The sequence below is a fragment of the Gopherus evgoodei genome, chromosome 1 (genome assembly GCF_007399415.2).
Source record: "Gopherus evgoodei ecotype Sinaloan lineage chromosome 1, rGopEvg1_v1.p, whole genome shotgun sequence".
NCBI lineage: Eukaryota > Metazoa > Chordata > Testudines > Testudinidae > Gopherus > Gopherus evgoodei.
The window spans coordinates 64258577-64281334 of NC_044322.1; the positions used below are offsets into that span (position 1 = coordinate 64258577).

Sequence of the window (22758 nt, forward strand, 5' to 3'; positions counted from 1 at the left end):
TCTTCTTACAACAAAAATACATATGCATCTTAACTGAAGTAGGCCTACCTGCAACAATCTTATAACAAAAACATTATCAGTGTTTTAACATCTGAAAGAATATTCTGAACTCTTGAGTTTGTCCACAGAACAAAGTCCCTTAAAGTCTGTTATAGCTTGTTTGTTGATTTTTTCCACTCTTTGAGCAAGAGTGTGATAATTTGTTCTTAAAATCCAGTACTCTGCATTGATTCCCCAATAGTAAGCATGAGATTATAAGAATGTTTAACCAAGAATTTTTCTGATTTCCCCCTTGATAGTCTTGTCACAATTCCTGAGGTCCCCAGGATAATTAAAAGCCATTGGGATCTATTTAATTGACTGAAAATCAGCCCTTGATGGTCAGTGAGGAAAGATTAGGCACAATTCTGTTCTGCTCTCTGACACCATCACCAATGCTTTTTGTGCCATTTGGAATGATGGGTTGTTATACAAGTGCATTAATTTAATGAGATATCCAAACAAGAAGATTGTGGAGAAATTCCTTTTCACAGTTTGGTGATTGCCTCTGCTGAGAAACTAATTCAGGTTGGGAGTCCCCCAAAAACTGACACAACCTGTGAAATATTTTGTTCAACATTGCTTCCTCCCATAGGTTTTCCCCCCCGGACAGAACATCTTCTATCACATTCTCTCTGTGCCCAGAATGTGAATAGCTGTCAGACTGCACTACTTGTTCTGACGCCACCTAAGAATCTTTATGTCCAAGAGTATCATCCACTCCAACTTGGTTACCCCTAACATGGTCAGGTAAGAGACTACCTTGCTGTTGTATGTCAGGACTTGCACGCAATACCCATTCTTCACTTTCATCTGATTCAGTGTTATCCAGACCCAGAGCAATGCCAGCTTGTTTATACATAGAGTCTCTTACCTTTTGATGTTCCAGAGACTTTTCTCATTCTGATTTAGAAATATCAGTTTTTAGAACTATAGAGTATAGAAACTATTTGATAGTGCCCAAAAGAAATGGGGTTTTAGCCCTATCAGATTTGTTCCTTACCATACATTCCCTGGTATTCCCACTCCTTTTCTGACTTCTATGTTTTAAGCAAGCACATCAGTAGTTTTATGTAAGCAGTTGCTATGGGAAATGCTAGCAACAAAGCTGCTGTATCAATGAAACGACTTATCTAGCCAGCTGTCTCTGACCAAATCAGTTACCAACACCACATGACATATTTGGGTAATGCGGTATCATTTGAACGATGGGGATTTTAGTTTAAGACTTAGAACCCACTGTGACTTTTATTATTTATTTATGGCTTTTATGATCAGCTCCAAAGGTTTCTTAATTTTCTGCAGTGAGTAGGATCTGAGGAGAAACAGTCAAACGAAAGAGTCCCATTCAATTACATTACATAAAGGCACACAGCTAAAAAGTGATTTTTTTTTAAAGCACTTATGTACAAACGCTAGAAGTCTAAGGTGGGTGAACTTGAGGGCTCATACTAAATGAGGGTATTGACATAATAGGCATCACAGAAACTTAATGGAATGAGCATAACTAATGTAACACAGTAATACCAGGGTGCAAAATATATCAGAAGGACAGAATAGGTCGTACTGGTGGGGGAATGGTGCTATATATGAAAGAAAGCATAGAGTCAAATGAAGTAAAAATCTTAAATGAACCAAACTGTACCATAGAATCTCTATGGATAGTAAGTCCATGCTTGAATAATAAGAATATAGCAGTAGGGATATACTACTGACCACCTGACCAGGATGGTGATAGTGACTGTGAAGTGCTCAGGGAGATTAGAAAGGTTATAAAAAATTTTAAAAAAACTCAGTAATAATGGGAGTTTCAGTTATCTGACTGGATACATGTCACATCAGGATGGGAGGCAGAGATAAAGTTTCTTGACACCTTAAATGACTGCTTCTTGGAACCCACAATAGGAGAGGATCTTGTCCAAGAGGTTAACATAGCTGAACTGCTTGGTAATAGTGACCATAGCATAATAAAATTTAACATCTCTTTGTGGGGGAGGGAGAAACACCAAAGCAGCCCACCCTGGTACCATTTAATTTCAAAAAGGGCAGCTACACAAAAATAAGGAAGTTAATTAAACAGAAATTATAAGGCACAGTGCCAAAACTGAAATCCCTGCAAACTCTATGGAAACTTTTTAAAGATACCATAATAGAGGCTCAATTTAAATGTATACCCCAAATTAAAAAAACATAGTAAGAGGACCAAATAAATGCCAACATGCCTAAACAATGAAGTAAAAGAAGCAGATAGAGACAAAAAGGAATCCTTTAAAAAGTGGAACTTAAATCCCATTGAGAAAATAGAAAGGAGCATAAACTCTGGCAAGTGAAGTATAAAAATATACCTAGGAAGGCCGAAAAAGAATTTGGAAGAAAAGCTAGACAAAGACTCAAAAAGTAACAGAAAAAAAAAGTACATCAGAAACAGGAAGCCTGCCAAACAACCAGTGTGGCCACTGGATGATCGAGATGCTAAAGGAGCACTCAAAGAAGATAAAGTCTTCACGGTTGAGGATGTGAGGGAGATTTCCAAACCTGAGCCATTCTTTTTATATGACAAATCTGACGAACTGTCCCGACTGCTTTGCCATTAGAGGAAAGTTTTGGAACAACTGATAAATTAAACAGTAATAAGTCACCAGGGCAAGATGGTATTCACCCAAGAATTCTGAAGGAACTCAAATGTGAAATTTCAGCGCTACTAACTGTAGTATATAACCTATCGTTTAAATCAGCTTCTGTGCAAGATGACTGGAGAGTAGCTAATGTATACCAATTTTGCAAAAAGGCTCCAGAGGCAATTCTGACAAATACAGACTGGTAAGCCTAAATTCAGTACCAGGCAAATTGGTTGAAACTATAGTAAAGAACAGAATTGTCAGCCACATAGATTAACATGATTTATTGGGGAAGTAAACATATTTTTTGTAAAGAGAAGTCATGACTCACCAATCTACTAGAATTCTTTGCGGGGGTCAACAAGCATATGGACAAGGGTGATCCAGTGAATATAGTGTACTTAGATTTTCATAAAGCCTTTGACAAGGTCCCTCACCAAAGGCTCTTAAGCAAAGTAAGCTATCATGGGAAGGTGCTCTCATGGATCATTAACTGGTTAAAAACTGGCGTTCACCTTTCAAAGAGGGGAAAGGCCTTATTTGCGCACAGACTGGCTAACCTAGTAAGGAGGGCTTTAAACTAGGTTCGACGGGGACAGGTGAGCAAAGCCCACAGATAAGTGGGGAACAAGACCTGGGAGATGGGTTGGAAACAGGAGGGAGCACGGGCTATAATGGCAGAGAGAAAGGAGGGTCAGGGCAAAGCTGGGAGGCAAGATCAAACCAGTATCTTAGATGCCTATATACAAATGCAAGAAGTATGGGTAATAAGCAGGAAGAACTGGAAGTGCTAATAACTAAATACAACTATGACATTATTGGCATTACTGAAACTTGGTGGGATAATACACACGACTAGAATGTTGGTGCGGATGGGTATAGTTTGCTCAGGAAGGATAGACAAGGGAAAAAGGGAGGAGGTGTTGCCTTATATATTAAAAATGTACACACTTGGACTGAGGTGGAGATGGACATAGGAGACGGAAGTGTGGAGAGTCTCTGGGTTAGGCTAAAAGGGGTAAAAAACACAGGTGATGTCATGCTGGGAGTCTACTACAGGCCACCTAATCAGGTGGAAGAGGTGGATGAGGCTTTTTTCAAACAACTAACAAAATCATCCAAAGCCCAAGATTTGGTGGTGATGGGGGACTTCAACTATCCAGATATATGTTGGGAAAATAACACCGCGGGGCACAGACTATCCAATAAGTTCCTGGACTGCATTGCAGACAACTTTTTATTTCAGAAAGTTGAAAAAGCTACTAGGGGGGAAGCTGTTCTAGACTTGATTTTAACAAATAGGGAGGAACTTGTTGAGAATTTGAAAGTAGAAGGAAGCTTGGGTGAAAGTGATCATGAAATCATAGAGTTTGCAATTCTAAGGAAGGGTAGAAGGGAGTACAGCAGAATAGAGACAGTGGATTTCAGGAAGGCGGATTTTGGTAAGCTCAGAGAGCTGATAGGTAAGGTCCCATGGGAATTAAGACTGAGGGGAAAAACAACTGAAGAAAGTTGGCAGTTTTTCAAAGGGACACTATTAAGGGCCCAAAAGTAAGCTATTCCAACGGTTAGGAAAGATAGAAAATGTGGCAAAAGACCACCTTGGCTTAACCACGAGATCTTGCGTGACCTACAAAATAAAAAGGCGTCATATAAAAAATGGAAACTAGGTCAGATTAAAAAGGATGAATATAGGCAAATAACACAGGAATGCAGAGGCAAGATTAGAAAAGCAAAGGCACAAAATGAACTCAAACTAGCTATGGGAATAAAGGGAAACAAGAAGACTTTTTATCAATTCATTAGAAGCAAGAGGAACACCAAGGACAGGGTAGGCCCACTGCTCAATGAGGAGGGGGAAACAGTAACAGGAGACTTGGAAATGGCAGAGATGCTTAATGACTTCTTTGTTTCAGTCTTCACTGAGAAGTCTGAAGGAATGTCTAGTATAGTGAATGCTTACGGGAAGAGGGTAGGTTTAGAAGATAAAATAAAAAAAGAGCAAGTTAAAAATCACTTAGAAAAGTTAGATGCCTGTAAGTCACCAGGGCCTGATGAAATGCATCCTAGAATACTCAAGGAGTTAATAGAAGAGGTATCTGAGCCTCTAGCTATTATCTTTGGGAAATCATGGGAGACGGGGGAGATTCCAGGTGGCAAAATTTTCAGGTGATACAGACTGGAAGGGGGCAAATATAGTGCCCATCTATAAAAAAGGGAAATAAAAACAACCCAGGAAACTACAGACCAGTTAGTTTAACTTCTGTGCCAGGGAAGATAATGGAGCAGGTAATCAAAGAAATTATCTGCAAACACTTGGAAGGTGGTAAGGTGATAGGGAATAGCCAGCATGGATTTGTAAAGAACAAATCGTGTCAAACTAATCTGATTACATTCTTTGATAGGATAACGAGCCTTGTGGATAAGGGAGAAGCGGTGAATGTGATATACCTAGACTTTAGTAAGGCATTTGATATGGTCTCGCATGATATTCTTATAGATAAACTAGGAAAGTACAATTTAGATGGGGCTACTATAAGGTGGGTGCATAACTGGCTGGATAACCGTATTCAGAGAGTAGTTGTTAATGGCTCCCAATCCTGCTGGAAAGGTATAAAAAGTGGGGATCCGCACGGGTCTGTTTTGGGACCGGTTCTGTTCAATATCTTCATCAACGATTTAGATGTTGGCATAGAAAGTACGCTTATTAAGTTTGCGGACGATACCAAACTGGGAGGGATTGCAACTGCTTTGGAGGACAGGGTCAAAATTCAAAATGATCTGGACAAATTGGAGAAATGGTCTGAGGTAAACAGGATGAAGTTCAATAAAGATAAATGCAAAGTGCTCCACCTAGGAAGGAACAATCAGTTTCACACATACAGAATGGGAAGAGACTGTCTAGGAAGGAGTATGGCAGAAAGAGATCTAGGGGTCATAGTAGACCACAAGCTTAATATGAGTCAACAGTGTGATACTGTTGCAAAAAAAGCAAACATGATTCTGGGATGCATTAACAGGTGTGTTGTAAACAAGACACGAGAAGTCATTCTTCCGCTTTACTCTGCGCTGGTTAGGCCTCAGCTGGAATATTGTGTCCAGTTCTGGGCACCGCATTTCAAGAAAGATGTGGAGAAATTGGAGAGGGTCCAGAGAAGAGCAACAAGAATGATTAAAGGTCTTGAGAACATGACCTATGAAGGAAGGCTGAAGGAATTGGGTTTGTTTAGTTTGGAAAAGAGAAGACTGAGAGGGGACATCATAGCAGTTTTCAGGTATCTTAAAGGGTGTCATCAGGAGGAGGGAGAAAACTTGTTCACCTTAGCCTCCAATGATAGAACAAGAAGCAATGGGCTTAAACTGCAGCAAGGGAGATTTAGGTTGGACATTAGGAAAAAGTTCCTAACTGTCAGAGTGGTTAAACACTGGAATAGATTGCCTAGGGAAGTTGTGGAATCTCCATCTCTGGAGATATTTAAGAGTAGGTTAGATAAATGTCTATTAGGGATGGTCTAGACAGTATTTGGTCCTGCCATGATGGCAGGGGACTGGACTCGATGACCTCTCGAGGTCCCTTCCAGTCCTAGAGTCTATGAGTCTATGAGTAAAAGATAGGCAACAATGGATAGGAATAAATTGTCAGTTTTCAGAATGGAGAGTATCAAATAGTGATGTCCCCCAATCGTCTGTACTGGGACCAGTACTGTCCAACATATTCATCCATGATCTGGAAAAAGGGGTAAAAAGTAAGGTGGCAAAATTTTCAGGTGATACAAAACTACTCAAGATAGCTGAGTCCAAAGCAGACTGTGAAGAGTTACAAAGGGATCTCACAAAACTAGATGACTGGACAACAAAATGACAGATGAAATTCAGTGTTGATAAATGCAAAGTAATGCACATTGGTAAACATAATCCCAATGATCCATATAGAATGATGTCAAGTATCAGAGGGGTAGCCATGTTAGTCTGGATCTGTAAAAGCATACCCACCGATGAAGTGGGTATTCACCCACGAAAGCTCATGCTCCAATGTGTCTGTTAGTCTATAAGGTGCCACAGGACTTTTTGCTGCTTTTATAAAATGATGGGGTCTTAATTAGCTGTTACCCTCAAGAAAGAGATCTTTCAGTCATTGTGGATAGATCTCTGACAACATACACTCAGTGTGCAGCAGCAGTTAAAAAAGCTAACAAAATGTTGGAAATTATTAAGAAAGGGATAGATAATAAGACAGCATATATCATATTGCCTGTATATAAACCCATGGTATGTCCACATCTTGAATACTATGTGCAGATGTGGTCTTCCCATCTCAAAAAAGATATATTGGAATTGGAAAAGGTACAGAAAAGGGCAACAAAAATGATTAGGGATATGGGACAAGTTCCATACGAGAAGAGATAAGTTGACGACTTTTTAGCTTGGAAAAGAGATGACTTAGGAGGAATATGATAGAGGTCTATAAAATCATGACTGGTGTGGAGAAAATAAATAAGAAAGTGTTATTTACTTCTCATAACACAAGAACTAGGGGTCACCAAATGAAATTAATAGGCAGCAGGTTTAAAACAAATAAAAGGAAGTATTTATTCACACAATGCACAGTCAACCTGTGGGATTCCTTTTCAGGGGATTTTGTGAAGGCCAAGACTATAACAGGGTTCAAAAGAGAACTAGATAGGTTCATGGAGGGTAGGTCCATCAATGGCCATTAGCCAGGATGGCCACAGATGCAAAACCATGCTCTGAAGTGTCCATAGCCTCTGTTTGCAGAAGCTGGGAGTGGGAAACGGGATAGATAATTTGATGATTTCCTGTTCTGTTCATTCCCTCTGAAATGTCTGTCATTGGCTACTGTAAGAAGACAGGATACTGGGCTAAATGGACCATTGGTCTGACCCAGTATGGCCATTCTTATGTTCTTATCAGTAGATTGTTCAAGAAAACAGCACATCTAAGCTTGTGAGTCTGATCAACTGTACCACTGGCCGCGTCCTCCTCATGAAAGTCCTAGGTGCAATGAACAGACTGAACATTGTGACTTTCCATTGGTGTAATACTGCTTTTGAGACAATCATCTAGCATTTTTGGTAATAATAATACTCAAATGGCTTTGCCGAAGTCCACTTTTGCTTAAAAGGTTCTCCTGTTGAATCTTGTAAGCTGTCCATTTTGAATGCTTATAGCACTAAATATTTGTTCAAGGATTTTAAAGGTAGACTTTCTGACCAAAAGAGTTTCTGACCAAAAATATAGATCTGAACTAGTCTCTGTAAATGTACTGCCCCACTAATATTTCATAGTGGCCTCTCCTGTAAGGCCAATGAGTATAAAAAATATGCTTTAGCAAAGTTCAGCTACAAGTTGTTGGGCTAGATGCAAGAATTATTGAATGAAATTATGTGGCCTTTGTTATGCAGGAGGCCAGACCAGATGATCTTAACATCTAAAATGTATGATTCTGAGAAGTATCTATTTCTGTATCTTATATGATGGGAGAACCTACCCCCAAATTATATTTTGAACAAAACTAAGCCTGACCCTGTCTGATATCCAGCTCGTATTTACTGAACTGGAGGATGTACAGTGTGTTTATTATATTGCAAGAGGAAGGGTTTGTTTTTGTTTTTTTGTCCCATTCCTTTAAAAGTCCTTTAATAATGAATCCCCTTTTTGTTTGCATGTTTTGTTTTTAAACTCGAGTCTATCACTTAATTTTTAGATTGAAATTCTTCATTTTCAGTCTCAATTCCGTATTGAGTGTAGGTTTTCAGATGGCATTTTGTGATGTCAGGCTAGGAGACAATAACAGCTGCTGAGAAGCAGGGTCCAAGCCTCTATGCTGGGTTTCTGCCATAAAGACAAGAGAATTCCCGCATGCTGCCTCCCTCCACCAATATGCTTCCCTCAAGTCTTTGAAGCTTTTGGGAGTTCTGGCAGTGGAAACAAAGGGGGAGTGGGATGAGGAAAAGGATGCTATGAGAAAAATGGGCAGAAAAATTATATGAAGTGTTGACCCGCTGATGGGAGAAGGGGTCAGGTTAGTGTTTCTATCTATTTACTGCCTTTATAATATATATAAAACAGATAAATTTAGGCAGATGTTACAGGAGTTGAAGAGTCAATGAGCAGCACACTTTGCATGAGAATACCTTGTCTACTATTACGACAAGCTGCATTTTAACTGAAGTTGGGTTCATCCAGACCAGCTTTTCAACCAAGGGCATGTTTCATTTTGTTTGGGCTCACTAGGATATCTTGGTGTATTGGCAGTGTACTTAAGTATATGGGAGAAACTAAATAAAGCTATTTAGGCAAAAAAAAATAGGGGGAAACTCTCTATGACTGACTTTCAAAACATACCGAAAAGTACTTGTGTATCTATCTGGAAACAGAAATGTGTCTTTGCAATACAAAGCGGATAATCAGACAGCAGGGCACTGTATGTGCACCAATTGCTATGTTATGCCACTTTGTTAGACAACATTTTACAGGGTGCTTCGTTTTTTCTCCCAACAATTCACCTTCCTTTTTAACTGGAGGTTAGCCAGGCCAGACAGCCCAGTTCTACTCCAAGCCTGCCAGTCTGCTCCTCTCCTCCAGGGACCTTCTCCCCATTGGCTGTGGGAAAGAAGACTTGTCCTGTGGGACTGGCAACCCAGCCCTGATATTTGAAGGGTCAGTTGTGAAATGTTTTCCATATTTTTGCTTCTATATCTTTATGTTTGTATTTTATAGACAAAGTTTCAGCACCAGATTAATTTGCTATATGATGCTGATGAATTCTTAAAGGAGAAGGGATTGAAACCTGACCTGGATAAATTTTACTCCATTTCAAATGCTGTTTGCTTGATGTGCTTGTTTGCACATCAGTAACTAAGATATTTTTCAAGCTCACAACTGTTTAACAACAGGTCTTGTGTTTGAACTCTGGGTGTAAAGGGTAAGGTTTGGGAACTATACTGTAGATGCTCATTTCTATATGTATTTTTGAAAGCTAGAAATGCAGAAGTCATCTCCTCTCCCCTCCATCCCCCGCCACTCACTCCTTAATACCCTCACCCCCAGTTTAAGCCTCTATACCTTTTTCTGTAATCCTTATTTTGAAACCACCTTAGTTGTAGTCAGGTGCAAACTCATAGTACTGTGATTTGTTCTTGGAATTCATAAGTATTTCACATAGTAGAGCTTTGTGCTTTTTTACTGCAAGAAAAGCAGAGAAAAGGCTCACAGTGCTCAGTAAGATGAACCACTTCTGTGTCAAAATTATTATCTTGAGCTAACAATGTTCTTTCAGATTCTTTCTGTAAATGGAAAGAAAAGTGGGGGCATTGAGAGATCAACAACTTTGGAACAAGGCAACCAAAAAAGAGACAGTTCTTATTGTTTTAGGTTTTATATATTTTTCTGTGTAGTAAACAGCTATTCTGTTGTGCTTACTTTTGTGAATAGAAATTTTAGGCACACACATGTAAATTCATGGTGACTTTATAAAACCCGTATTCTTGTGACATGATTGTACCCTTTACTCTTTTTCTGAGAAAGTTCTTGTTTTGGTGGGCTTATATTATAACTTTCCCTTCCTTTATTATAGTTTCTTGTATGGAATTCAGTTTTATTTAAAAGTACGTGTCTATGTCTGTGTATGTATCCAGTTATTTAAATTACATAATTAGAGCATGTACATAATTAAATATGATGGTGGGCCATATCCTCCCTTCCTTCATTAAAATTCACAGAAAGGGAAAATTTGCATTGAATAATCCCAGGGCTTTTTGTCAGTGAGCATCCTCTCCTCTATGACATGTGGCTGGCTGTGGTGCAGAACTGGCAGGAGGTGTGGACTGCTGAGTGCTCCAAGGCAAGAATCCATGGAATATAATAATAATATTTAGCCTTTATAAAGGGCTTTGCTTAGACACAGTGCTGTAACAACATTTACTGATTAATACTAATTACAAGTTGGGTTTAAACCCCAGGGTTGCTGATGTATAAGTACTCAATGTGTATGGATATGTAGTCAATGCACTTATCAGCTACCCCAAAATCCAAAATGGCAGCTGAGCTGGCTTCTATGTCCTGCTACCACTTCCTCTTCATCCCAGCAGCTGTACTGATGTAACCTCCCTGCCCCGAGTGGGCTTCATATGTTGTGAAAGAGACTTATTGCTCCTGAGAGCAGCAGAAACTTCTGGTGCATATCTCATCATGTTACAGTTCTTTACACCGAGAACACTCCATATATAACAGATGTTCCCTGACTACTACCCTTTCCTGAAGGTGACATGCCCTTTTTTTATGTTGCTGCTCTGCTGTCTGTTTTCTCTAAAGGAGCTGATAGTGGCTGCGTATTACTAGGGGGTGATCCTGCATAGCAGCCCCTGTGCAGCATGCCAAGCAACATTTAATGCCATCTGCTCCCTTGTGCTACACAGAATGGAGGGGAGCATATGCCCAATGTAACAAAGTTATGCTGTGACATCAGAAAATCTTTATTTAAATCTGTAAATGTGTTCTACAAATTTAGGACCAAATTCTGCTAGCCGTATTCACATGAATAGTTGCATTGAAATCAAGGCAATCAGGCAACATATAACCCACAACTCCTAATATTTCAGATGTTAACTTTTTCTTTAATAGTATGTTATTAACCAACAGTTTCTGAAAGTTGATTATTTAAAAAATCCCAGTTTATTTTGAATTATAGGAGCAGTGTGAAAAATTCGAACTTGTGCATTTCTTATAACTGTTCCCAGACTCTAAAAGTGAATGCAGTTTGCAAGTGTGCTCTTGTGCCAGGGCAGTTAGTTAACCTCTGTGTTTGTGAAGTTTAAGAATTCTAGGGGAAAAACTGCTGCTGGATAAAACTTAGTGTACAATATCTCTACCCTACCAAAGTGAGAGAGTGTTTTATAAGAGGAAAGATTTAAAATGTTAGTGTTTTTTTTAAAAATTGTGCATTAATGGGCACCTTAGAAAAACCTAATATAGGAAGGCTTGGCGGTTTTAACAGAATATTTAACTTCAGCCCTCCTCCTTGTGGGTTATTGTGAGCTTGCATAACTCAAACCAGTTTTTATGTAAAAACTGAAGTTTGGCAGTCTCTTTGGGCCAAATCCTTGGATGCCTCACCTGCCCAAATAAGGTTCAAAGATTCTTAAAAGCTGTGCAGGCCAGGTGCAGCAGAAGGACAGCATCACCTTTCATACTGTGAAGAAAATCTCTATGACAATCTCTGCAATGTGAGTGGCCACAAAAAGTGGCCACTATCCCAGGGGTCGGCAACCTCTGGCACACGGCTCGCCAGGGTAAGTACATCCCTCACCCACGCCGCTTCCTGCCACCCCAATTGGCTTGGGATGGCGAACCGCGGCACGTAAACCAACTGGCCCAGCCCGCCAGGGTGCTTACCCTGGTGAGCCACATGCTAGAGGCTGCCAACCCCTGCACTATACAAATCCACTGTTCCTAAACCCCACATACAGGAAAAGCATGTGTTGTTTCTACTGCTCCATTCCTAGGGTCTGTGGGCTGTTGATGTTGAGGATTCTGACCTTTAGCCCTGTGACTTTTTTGTTACTGTGAGCAAAGCCCGCATTAAAGGGCTTTGCTCCATTTCTAGTATTTAGCCTTTGGTCTGTAAATTTATAATATTATCAATATTTTTTTCTAATCTGAAGAAGGAATATCTTTTTATTTGCTGTGTAACTTTGAAAATTGTCTGCTGCATCTTTGCAATAATTATTTCATAAAATGCCAGCTTCCCATCTCTTTTCCAGCAATATTCCATTGATAGTGTAAAATCTGCATGTGTGATTAACAGTATATTCTTAGGATATACTTCTAACAGGTTTAGAGAGGACTGGCAATGAGAATAGTTGCAAAACAATTTCGGTTAAATTCCTATGCTTTTGGACTGATTTTTTAAATACTTGCTATCTGTCCAAAGAAAGTTCAGAGAGTTTTAACTAATTCCCTTCAGCTGTTTTGATTTTTAAAGGGGTGAAAAAATGCTTTTTCCATTAAAAATATTCTGGCTGAACTTCTTTAGGCAAGGCTTTGAGATTGTGACCTCTAGCAAAGAAAAGTTAAAATTGCTTTGAGCACCGTCAATTGGCAACATTGCATACGTCCAAGACCAATGCAAGTTCGAGTAAGGATTTGATTGAGAGAGGAAAATCAAAACGAAAAACAGATTGTAATTCAAAACCAAGTGGTTGTTTATTAATGGGGAATGAGTTGCAGCTTGGGCTGGGGAGGAGCACTTCTACCAGCTAACAAAACTATCAGAACAGGAATATACACAGAACTTGAAACAGTCTATTTACATCCAACAACAAGAAACCAAGCAGTCTATAATCAACTGCTCACTAAAAACCAGAGCAGATACACAAACCAAGTCAACTGTACACATATTAATTGAATACCATAAAAATACACCAACTAACCACAATAGCAATTCATACAACAATTTGACTTTCATATACTATATACACAACTTGGTACCAAGTAAGGGAAGGGTAAAAGGGGAGAAGTTAAACAGAGTATCTACAGAAATTAAAATGCACGTACCACACTCCAGGCGCAGCTGACCAGCAGTACAGACACCGAGGACATGGCGAATTGGGGAGGGGAAGTAATCCAAAAAACCAAAATGACATGACGCGAGCCAGCTAAATCTGTAGGAGACCCTGGCTGAAAGGGTGATCAGGACTTCCAGCTAACCCGCGGATACTCCTGTAGATTTTGGCGCGAGATACAATTTTATTTGGACACTCTTACTCGTGTCAGCATCTGATTGGTCCCTAGCTCCTTCACCAGCCAGGTTCCAAGCTGGTGCCCTCTACGTTAATAGGAGCTACATCTGGCACACTACTTTTGCACACAGCCCTATGCTTTTGTACACAGCACCAACTTGACCTTTTGACCGACAGAAAGTTTGAGAACAGGCACACTGGTATTTTTGCACACGGCACTAGCCTGACCCTTAGGTGACCAGGGAAAAAAGCGGGAATAGGCACACAGCACTACGGTGTTGCACACGGTACCAATGTGACCTTTTGACCGACAGTTGGCCAAACAGACGCCATGTTTGAGCATAAGCTTTAGGGCTGCGACAATTTTATTCTGCTCTCTCAGTTTTTCAGTGCAAAACATTACCACAGTAGAACCTCAGAGTTTGAAACACCTTGGGAATGGAAGTTTTTGATAACTCAGAAATGTTTGTAACTCTGAACAAAATGTTATGGTTGTTCTTTCAAAAGTTTACCACTGAACATTGACTTAATACAGCTTTGAAACTTTACTATGCAGAAGAAAAATGATACTTTTAACCATCTTAATTTAAATTAAACAAGCACAGAAGCAGTTTCCTTACCTTTGCAAATTTTTTTTAAACTTTCCCTTTATTTTTTTAGTATACATTTAACACAGTACTGTACTTACTGTATTTGCTTTCTTATTTTATTTTTTTGTCTCTGCTGCTGCCTGATTGTGTACTTCTCGTTCCAAATGAGGTGTGTGGGTGACTGATCAGTTCATAACTCTGGTGTTCATAACTCTTGAGGTTCTACTGTATTTATTATTAATGAAAATTGTACCATATTATATGTGCAACATGGCAGAGTTAATGTTGCAACCTTAACTTTTAGAATTTCTTAGCTTTTGAATTCTTGATCTAGAGCCCTTGACATTGCAATAGTTCAGTCCAATTTGAAAATTGTTTATTTAGGAATAATTGTCATGCTTTGGTGTTATTCTTCATACCTGAATGTTTCTTCTTCAGCAGAGGCAGAATAATAATATTCTATTTCAGAGAATTCCAGGAAAAACTGAGTTCAGTTGGCTGCCATCTCCCATTGTTCTCAATGGGATTGAGGTCAGAGGATGCCCTTAGCAGAGACGGACACTGTCTCCATTCACCTCTGACAGACATAGAGGGTTACCATCTTCCCTGAAGGCATGTTGGCTTTATTCCCTTTTGAGAGACAGTGGCCTCGGACCATAGCCTCATAGAGAACAGTGGAAGATGGTGGCCATTTTGAAAAAAAGCAATTATTTTTGGGTTCTCTGAAAGAGATTTTATTCTTCAGCTTCCACTGACAGACACATTTTCAGTAATGAAAGATAGCGTTTGTTCTATTGTACATACTCCTAAATATTTCTTTTTATAAAACTATCAAGTCTACTCAACAAGGAGGACAGGCAACTGGGTAGGGTGCAAACTAGGGAAGATGTGTTTGGAGGAATGTAGGAATGCAGAAGAGTGGCTGGGTGGAGGAAGACCGGTGTTTGTGTGTATGGAGGAATGTAGGTGGTTAAGAAAGGAGGGTAAAATTTAGGGAGGGGGTGCATGAGTCTATAGGAATGAATGAGATTTTGGAGGCGGAAACTGTTGTATACACTATATTTTGCACTGCTGTGATGATGCAGAGTCTCTCTAAACCAGAGTGTGTTTACTTGCCCTGTCCACAGGTCTGGCCAATCACGACTCCCACTGGATAGGAATGTAGGTTTCAGAGTAGCAGCTGTGTTAGTCTGTAACCGTAAAAAGAACAGGAATACTTGTGGCACCTTAGAGACTAACAAATTTTATTTGAGCATAAGCTTTCGTGGGCTGCAGCCCCACGAAAGCTTATGCTCAAATAAATTTGTTAGTCTCTAAGGTGCCACAAGTACTCCTATTCTTAGTAGGAATGTAGTATGTAATACCAAAGAGAAAAACGCAAATAACCATGACACATTTAGATTCCTTAAGAATAACCCTACGCATAAAGCAGCATAGTGTGGCCTTCTGGTGAATGTGGTATTTTTTAATTCTCTGTTAAGAATAAAGCAGAAATCTGTTTAGTCATCCTGAAGATTGGGAGCAGTTAAATAAACTTAAGTTGTAGTGAGGTTTACCATGTTGTAAGTACACTTTGTTGTGTGCTGTAGAGACTAATCAGGTTAGGCAGAGCAGACCCGCCCTTTCCTGTTTTGGATCAATACAATATAATCCTTCCTTACTGCTGTAAATCGATTTAGCATAATTTAACTTTTAGTTTTCTCTGCCAAATGTCTCTTCTGTTTGTGTGAGATTTTATGTGTTAAAAGGGAAACAGATTAGTAAAAGAGGCATAGCAGCATTTTTTTGTGTATGGGTTTTGCGACTATTTAATATTTACATTTAGTAGAAATTATTGGAAGAAGTTGAGAAGTAAACATAATGAAAAATTGGAGAAGAAAGTAAAATAACTTATTTGTCAGTATGTCCAGATCTTAATAAACATTTATTATTAATTTTAAAAGGGAGAGAAAAATATCCATCACATTGTTAATGAAATCCGGGAAATTTAACTTACCTAAGAAAGAGAGCAATTTTAAAAGAATGTTTAGTTGAATAAAGTTAAACTTTTCCACTAATGAAGCTAATGAAAACTTAGGCCAAGATTCTCCCCTAGATGGGTTATTCATCTGTAAAGACATGGAAATTGCAAGAGTTAAAACTCAGAGAGTTTCCTTGGTTTGCTCTTCTAAAGAAGTGGAAATCACATTCAGTCTCCAAAATTTGCAGTTTGTCCCAGCATCTGCCAGTGGCCATGGAGGTCCTCTGCCTTCCAGTCTCCTAAATATAGAAGCAAAGTTTCTTCAAGAATTATGTTACCATGGACTTGCACACTGGCCATTCAGGGGTCTGGCAGAAGTTGTTGTTGGAAATGGAAGCATTAATTTATTCCTCAGATCTTTTCTAAATTAGTGGGGAGATGATGCCAGAGACAGTGATTATTTGCTCCACATCAGAATTGTAATACCTGTGGCATACCTACCCATGGAAGGGCCTCTACAAAGTTATGGAGAAGAGGCATCCTATATCAGAGCCTGCTCCCACACTTAGGTTCTGCTATTCTTCGCTTGCAAAAGTGGAGACCAGAATAGGGCCCTTAATTCTTGATGCTATAGTCAAATATTCATCTGTTTAGCTCTGGAATCCTTTTGGGCTTGTATCTCTGGTGCCAAAAACTATAAAAATAGTGCATTTAATATTTAAAATTAGAATCTGAGGTCTGCCTGTAGCTTTGCTCTGAAAAGCCAGATTGCACAGAAATACTCTGCTCAAGTGATTGACAGAAAATGTTCACTAATAGCCAAGCGTATATGAGACTCAAACTAAAAGTCAAAATCATTAGCATGTTTATCTGACCACTTGAGCTGTTAAAAGTTATGTTAATTAAATACCAATGAATGATTATAAACATTAATTTAGGGATTAACTTCAGTGTATGATATCTATATTTTACATAATGTTAATCTTTAGCAATTAATGTATCATTGGGAGGTTTGAAATAATTCACAATAATATTAAATCTAACCTTATTAAATCTAAGACAGTTCTTGTATGTTCATTAAATTCTTAAACAGCTGTTAATCCTTGGCAAATGTGTTTAAGAATCAGTCAGCATTTAATAAACATACAGAAACAGTCTTATTAAATCTAAATAAATATGTATTTAAGACACTTGAGGCCCTGTCCTGCCCTACTATATTTATCATAGTTCATCATGTATCATTATTTGCACTAGAATCACAAAATACTGCTTAGCATCAACATTATTAACAGTGAACATTCTGCCTTCTAAAAAGGCCCACATATGTAAGGATACACTAGGGGGCTGCACATTTGGCAAATAGAACAGGACTTCCCAAGAAAAAAATCATGTTGCATAAATTCCCATCTTCAAAGTTGCCTCATTATCAAATATTTAGCCCTCTGGGCGTATATCAAAAAACTTCCTACAGAACAAATCTGGCTGTATTGTACACCAGTCAAAACCTCTTGACCTGGAGATGTTAACGTTAGTTTTCTTTTGTTTTAATTTTGTAAGTTAGATCCCATTACATTATTTTAGGCTCCCTTACACACACTTCAATTCACTCTGCTGATGTATAAAAGATTCCATGTGTGTATAACTTACACACAAAGGATTCCGAACCAAGTGTAAGTTAAAGTAGTCTCTACCCCAGAGGTCGTCAACCTCTGGCACGTAGCTTGCCAGGGTAAGCACCCTGAGTGGGCTGGGCCAGTTTGTTTACCTGCCCCATCCGCAGGTTCAGCTGATTGCGGCTCCCACTGGCCACAAATTGCTGCTCCTGGCCAATGGGAGCAGCGGGATGCCACAGTTAGCACATCCCTCAGCCCACGCCGCTTCCTGCAGCCCCCATTGGCCTGGAGCAGCGAACCGCGGCCTGTGGGAGCCGCGATCAGCCGAACCTGCCGACGCAGCAGGTAAACAAACTGCCCGGCACGCCAGGGTGCTTACCTTGGCGAGCTGCGTGCCAGAGGTAGCCGACCCCTGCTCCACCGTATTTACATTTACCACACTGTACAGCTTCACAGGGCTTCTCTATGCTCTGTGCTCTCTTAGACTTTGTTCTGCATCAGTTAGAATGTGTCCAGTGGGTGTTAGGGAGACTAACTTATCAATCCCTTCTGAACTTGGCCCCAGATCTCTTGTATTTTGAAAATTCATTAAATTATTCATTCATTTTTACAGAAAATACATTGTAAAATTACATTTTAATAAACATAAGACCTAAGTATTGTCATTACAGGAAGGGTAGGAAGCAGGACTATCAATAAAATTAATAAAAATAAAAGGAGTTTCAGGTTAAAATAATTATATCATATGATATATAATAATAATTGTCATGTGAAGCTATTGAAAGGATATCTAGAATCTTATTCTCTCTGGACTTATGGGATTTTTAACTGTGTTTCTGACATGATTCCTCATCATCGAGGGCATGCCTATTTTTTACTTGGCACTGTAGTAAAGCAGACTGCACAGTGTTTTTCTTAAAGGGGCATATTGTATCAATATCTTTCAGACATTTTTTGTTGCATGTTGATAAGCAGTTGAGTGGGTAAGCATTTGGTTTCACCAACATAAATTAAGCTAAACTGCTTTAATTTTTTTCTAATGTAGATATTTTAAAACCTATTTTAAGCAGAACTAAGCTGGTACTTAAAATAGCTCACTCACATTTAAAATAATGGTATGAAAGCAAGTGTAATAAAAATTGTCATCAAGGTGCATGTAACACTGATTCAGCTACTACGACACTAATTCAAAAATTTAGCTTGTAAAATCTACATCTGTGTGAATTAAAAAGTTTATGTACACACAGGCTGTCTAGAAAGTGTGTCTAAATCAGGCAATAGTGGTTGAAGCTATGAGGAAATCTGAAATGTGATGTCATCTTCAAATCCTGCTTAGTACAGAAGAGCATGGCAGCAAAACTGTTGTCCAAAATTAGTTGAATAATAATCACTGTGTCATTTTCTCAGATTTTAGCCTTCCTTGTGACCCGACTGACTTTATCAGCACCTCTTAATGAAAATGATCTCCCATTGTCATGTCTGTTACTGAAGGGTCAGGCAGATGTGTCTGTCTCTACTAGATGCCTTATGAAAGGTCCGATATTTAGTTTTGTTCTCTCTGGAATATCCTAACAGTGTTAGTAATCAGTAAAAGCTACCAATTCCTTGCTTGTGTTTAATCCTTCTTGGGAGCTTTGTCTTCAGGAGTGGAAAATTATCATAAGTTATATTTAGTGATTATATCTACTTTAGATTAGTGTATAGACAAAGGTACATCTCAATGAAAATACTTTTGAATAAGATTATTATTGGTTCATTTATTATACAAGTTTCTAAATACATAAATTAGTTCTGGCACATATGCTTCCAAATACATCAGCTACAGTTTCAATTTGGATTGCAATTCAGATTGCCACAAAATGTGCATCTGGTTTCCTTTATAATTTCATAGAATCATAAGACTGGAAGGGACCTCGAGAGGTCATCTAGTCCAGTCCTCTGCATTCCTGGCAAGAATAAGTATTATCTAGACCATCCCTGACAGGTCTTTGTCTAACCTGCTCTTAAAAATCTCCAGTGATGAAGATTCCACAATCTCCCTAAGCAATTTATTCCAGTGTTTAACCACCCTGACAGTTAGGAAGTTTTTGTTGATGTCGAACCTAAACATCCCTTGCTTCAATTTAGGCTCATTGCTTCTTGTCCTATCGTCAGCAGTTAAGAAGAATTTTTTCTCTCTTCTCCTTGTAACAACATAATTGAAAACTGTTATCACGTCCCCTTTCAGTCTACTCTTTTCCAGACTAAATAAATTTTTCAATCTTCCCTCATAGAACATGTTCTCTAGACCTTTACTCATTTTGTTGCTCTTCTCTGGACTGTTTCCAATTTGTCCACATCTTTCCTGAAGTGTGGTGCCCAGAACTGGACACAATATTCCAGTTGAGGCCTAATTAGTTCGGAGTAGAGCGGAAGAATTAATTCTCGTGTCTTGCTTACAACATTCCTGCTAATACATTCCAGAATGATGTTTGCTTTTTTTGCCATAGTGTTACACTGTTGACTCATATTTAGCTTGTGGTCTACTATAAAGCCCAGATCCCTTTCTGCGGTACCCCTTCCTAGGCAGTATGTGTGCAACTGATTGTTCCTTCTTAAGTGGAGTACCTTTTATTTGTCCTTACTGAATTTCATCCTATTTACTTCAAACCATTTCTCTAGTTTGTCCAGATCATTTTGAATTATAATCCTATCCTCCAAAGCACTTGCATCCCCTCTCAGCTAGGTGTCATCTGCAAACTTTGTAAGTTTACTCTCTATGCCATTATCTAAATCACTGATGAAGATATTGAACAGAACTGATCCCCACTGGACCCCACTTGTTATGCCCTTCCAACATGACTTTAAACCACTGATAACTACTCTCTGGGAAGAGTTTTCCAACCAGTTATGCACCCATCTTATAGTAGCTCCATCTTGGTTGTATTTCCCTAGTTTGTTTATGAGAAGATCATGCAAGACAGTATCAGAAGCTTTACTAAAGTCAAGATATACCATGTCTGCCACTTCCCCCCCATCCACAAGGCTTGTTATCCTGTCAAAGAAAGCTATGAGATTGGTTTGACGGAATTTGTTCTTGACAAATCCATGCTGACTGTTACTTATCACCTCATTATCTTCTAGATGTTTGCAAATTTATTGCTTAATTATTTGCTCCAATATTGTCATATACATACAGATAAGGATAGCATAAAATCATTCCTGGGTAGCTGTACTGAGTCTTTACCTGTAAAGGGTTTAGAAGCTCAGATAACCTGGTTGGCTCCTGACCAAGAGAACTAATAAGGAAAGAAGATACTTTCAAATCTGAGGGGAGGTAAGCTGACTGGTCTATAATTCCTGGGTTGTCTTTATTTCCCTTTTTATAGATTGGCACTATATTTGCCCTTTTCCAGTCTTCTGGAATCTCTCCCGTCTTCTGTGGCTTTCAAAGATAATCACTAATGGCTCAGATATCTCCTCAATCATCTCCTTGAGTATTCTAGGATCTATTTCATTGATCCCTGATGACTTGAAGACATCTAACTTGTCCAAGTAATTTTTAACTTGTTCATTCTCTAATTTAGCCTCTGATCCTACCTCATTTTTACTGGCATTCACAATGTTAGACTTCTGATCACCACCAATCTTTTTGGTGAAAACGGAAACAAAGAAGTCATTAAGCACCTCTGCCATTTCTATATTTTCTGTTACTGTTTCCCCACACACACTCTCATTGAGTAATAGGCCTACCCTGTCTTTGGTCTTCCTCTTGCTTCTAATGTATCAGTAGAATGTTTTCTTGTCACCCTTTATGTCTCCAGCTAGTTTGATCTTGTTTTGTGCCTTGGCCTTTCTAATTTTGTCCCTGCATACTTGTGTTATTTGTTTATATTCATCCTTTTTAATTTGACCTAAGTCAAATACTTATAAAGTATTTTTATGAAATATCTTCTTTTATTTTTCAAAGAGCCTTTCCTTTGTCATTTTTTGTTAAACGAAGTAAGTAATGTTTTGTAATCTCATTATTTTGTTTGAAGATTATTGGATTTTTTTTCTTTTACATAATGTTTTGTAACCAAATGTATAAAATCTCAACATTTGATATTCTAGATTTCACATACTGTATTGTGTTAAAATAATATTCTGTTAGAACAACACCTTAAGCTACCAGACCACTTTACATCCACTGCTGTTTCAGGTTCTTGTATGGAGATATTTGGGGCTTCATGCCACTTACTCTGCCACCTAACACAAACTGATGTTGTTTCACACTGCCTGCTGCATCCTAGCTTAAGGGAGGTGGCAGGACTCAGGAAAAGGCAGAGCATGTAAAGGGTTTAGATCAGGGATGAGTCATGACACCCACAGATGCTCACAGCTCAAAAGTAGTGAAATCACCATGCCCTATTCCATTGGAGAACAAGGCTATGGAGAGGCCATAGAAGAAGAATCTACGTATCCATCCTGATATCTGCTTCACAGTGCCTCGCTATGCAGCATATCAAAATGGGGTAGGAATGTGGTAGTTGCTCTGTGGGGAAATGACCATTTTTTTCTTTGAGTAGCATCCACATATTCCCATTTGTAGAATCAAAGCACCTGAACCATGAGCTTCTGCAACCTTCTGGAAAGCAGTGTCCATTAGGGCCACATGCCCCTCCCCTTTCTCTCCTCTCCCTCCCTTTGGATGATTCTGAGGGTATAAAACAGGGAATGGCCCCAATCACCCCATATTTTTTAATTATTTCTTAACTTGGATTGCACAGTGTCCTTAATACTTTTCTTGTTGGTTCTTTAGCTTTCTCTCTTTCTTCTTATGCCTTTTTTGAAGCAAATTTTTGTTTATAGTTAGTTTTTCAGTTACTCACATTTTTCTTTAAAAAGAAAAAATGAGATACCTGTATTGCCTGGGCTCTATTGGGACCTGCAGGAGTTGGTTGGGCTGACTCAGACACACCTCCTGATAGAGGTGGCACATCAGGCCCAATCGACTAACCTGGCATTGAATAAGTCCAGTATCAGTTCCAGAATTTGTCCCACCAGACCAAGTTTGTCTCTCAAGGCACAGTAGAGGCATCTCGGAGTGGTTGTTTTATGGCAGTTACTTTGTGAGGGTGTGGCCAGTTTCTAATCTCTTTCACTTATAGGTTCTCATTCACTAATGTAATGTTTGGTTTGCAATTTATATTTATTTTA

General features: G+C 38.9%; 1 protein-coding gene across 7 annotated transcripts in view; it reads left to right on the plus strand.

The window, feature by feature from the left end:
• The window catches only part of PCDH17 (protocadherin 17), a 112733-nt gene that overhangs the window by 35270 nt on the left and 54705 nt on the right, over positions 1 to 22758 (plus strand). The window contains exon 4 of one of the 7 annotated variants that reach the window (XM_030566149.1): positions 635 to 789. The exons of the other annotated variants lie outside the window; for them this stretch is intronic. Within the exon in view, the coding sequence (XP_030422009.1) occupies positions 635 to 780 (146 nt within the window). The 3' untranslated portion in view covers positions 781 to 789. The remainder of the gene's footprint in view (positions 1 to 634; positions 790 to 22758) is intronic. 7 annotated transcript variants of the gene reach the window in all.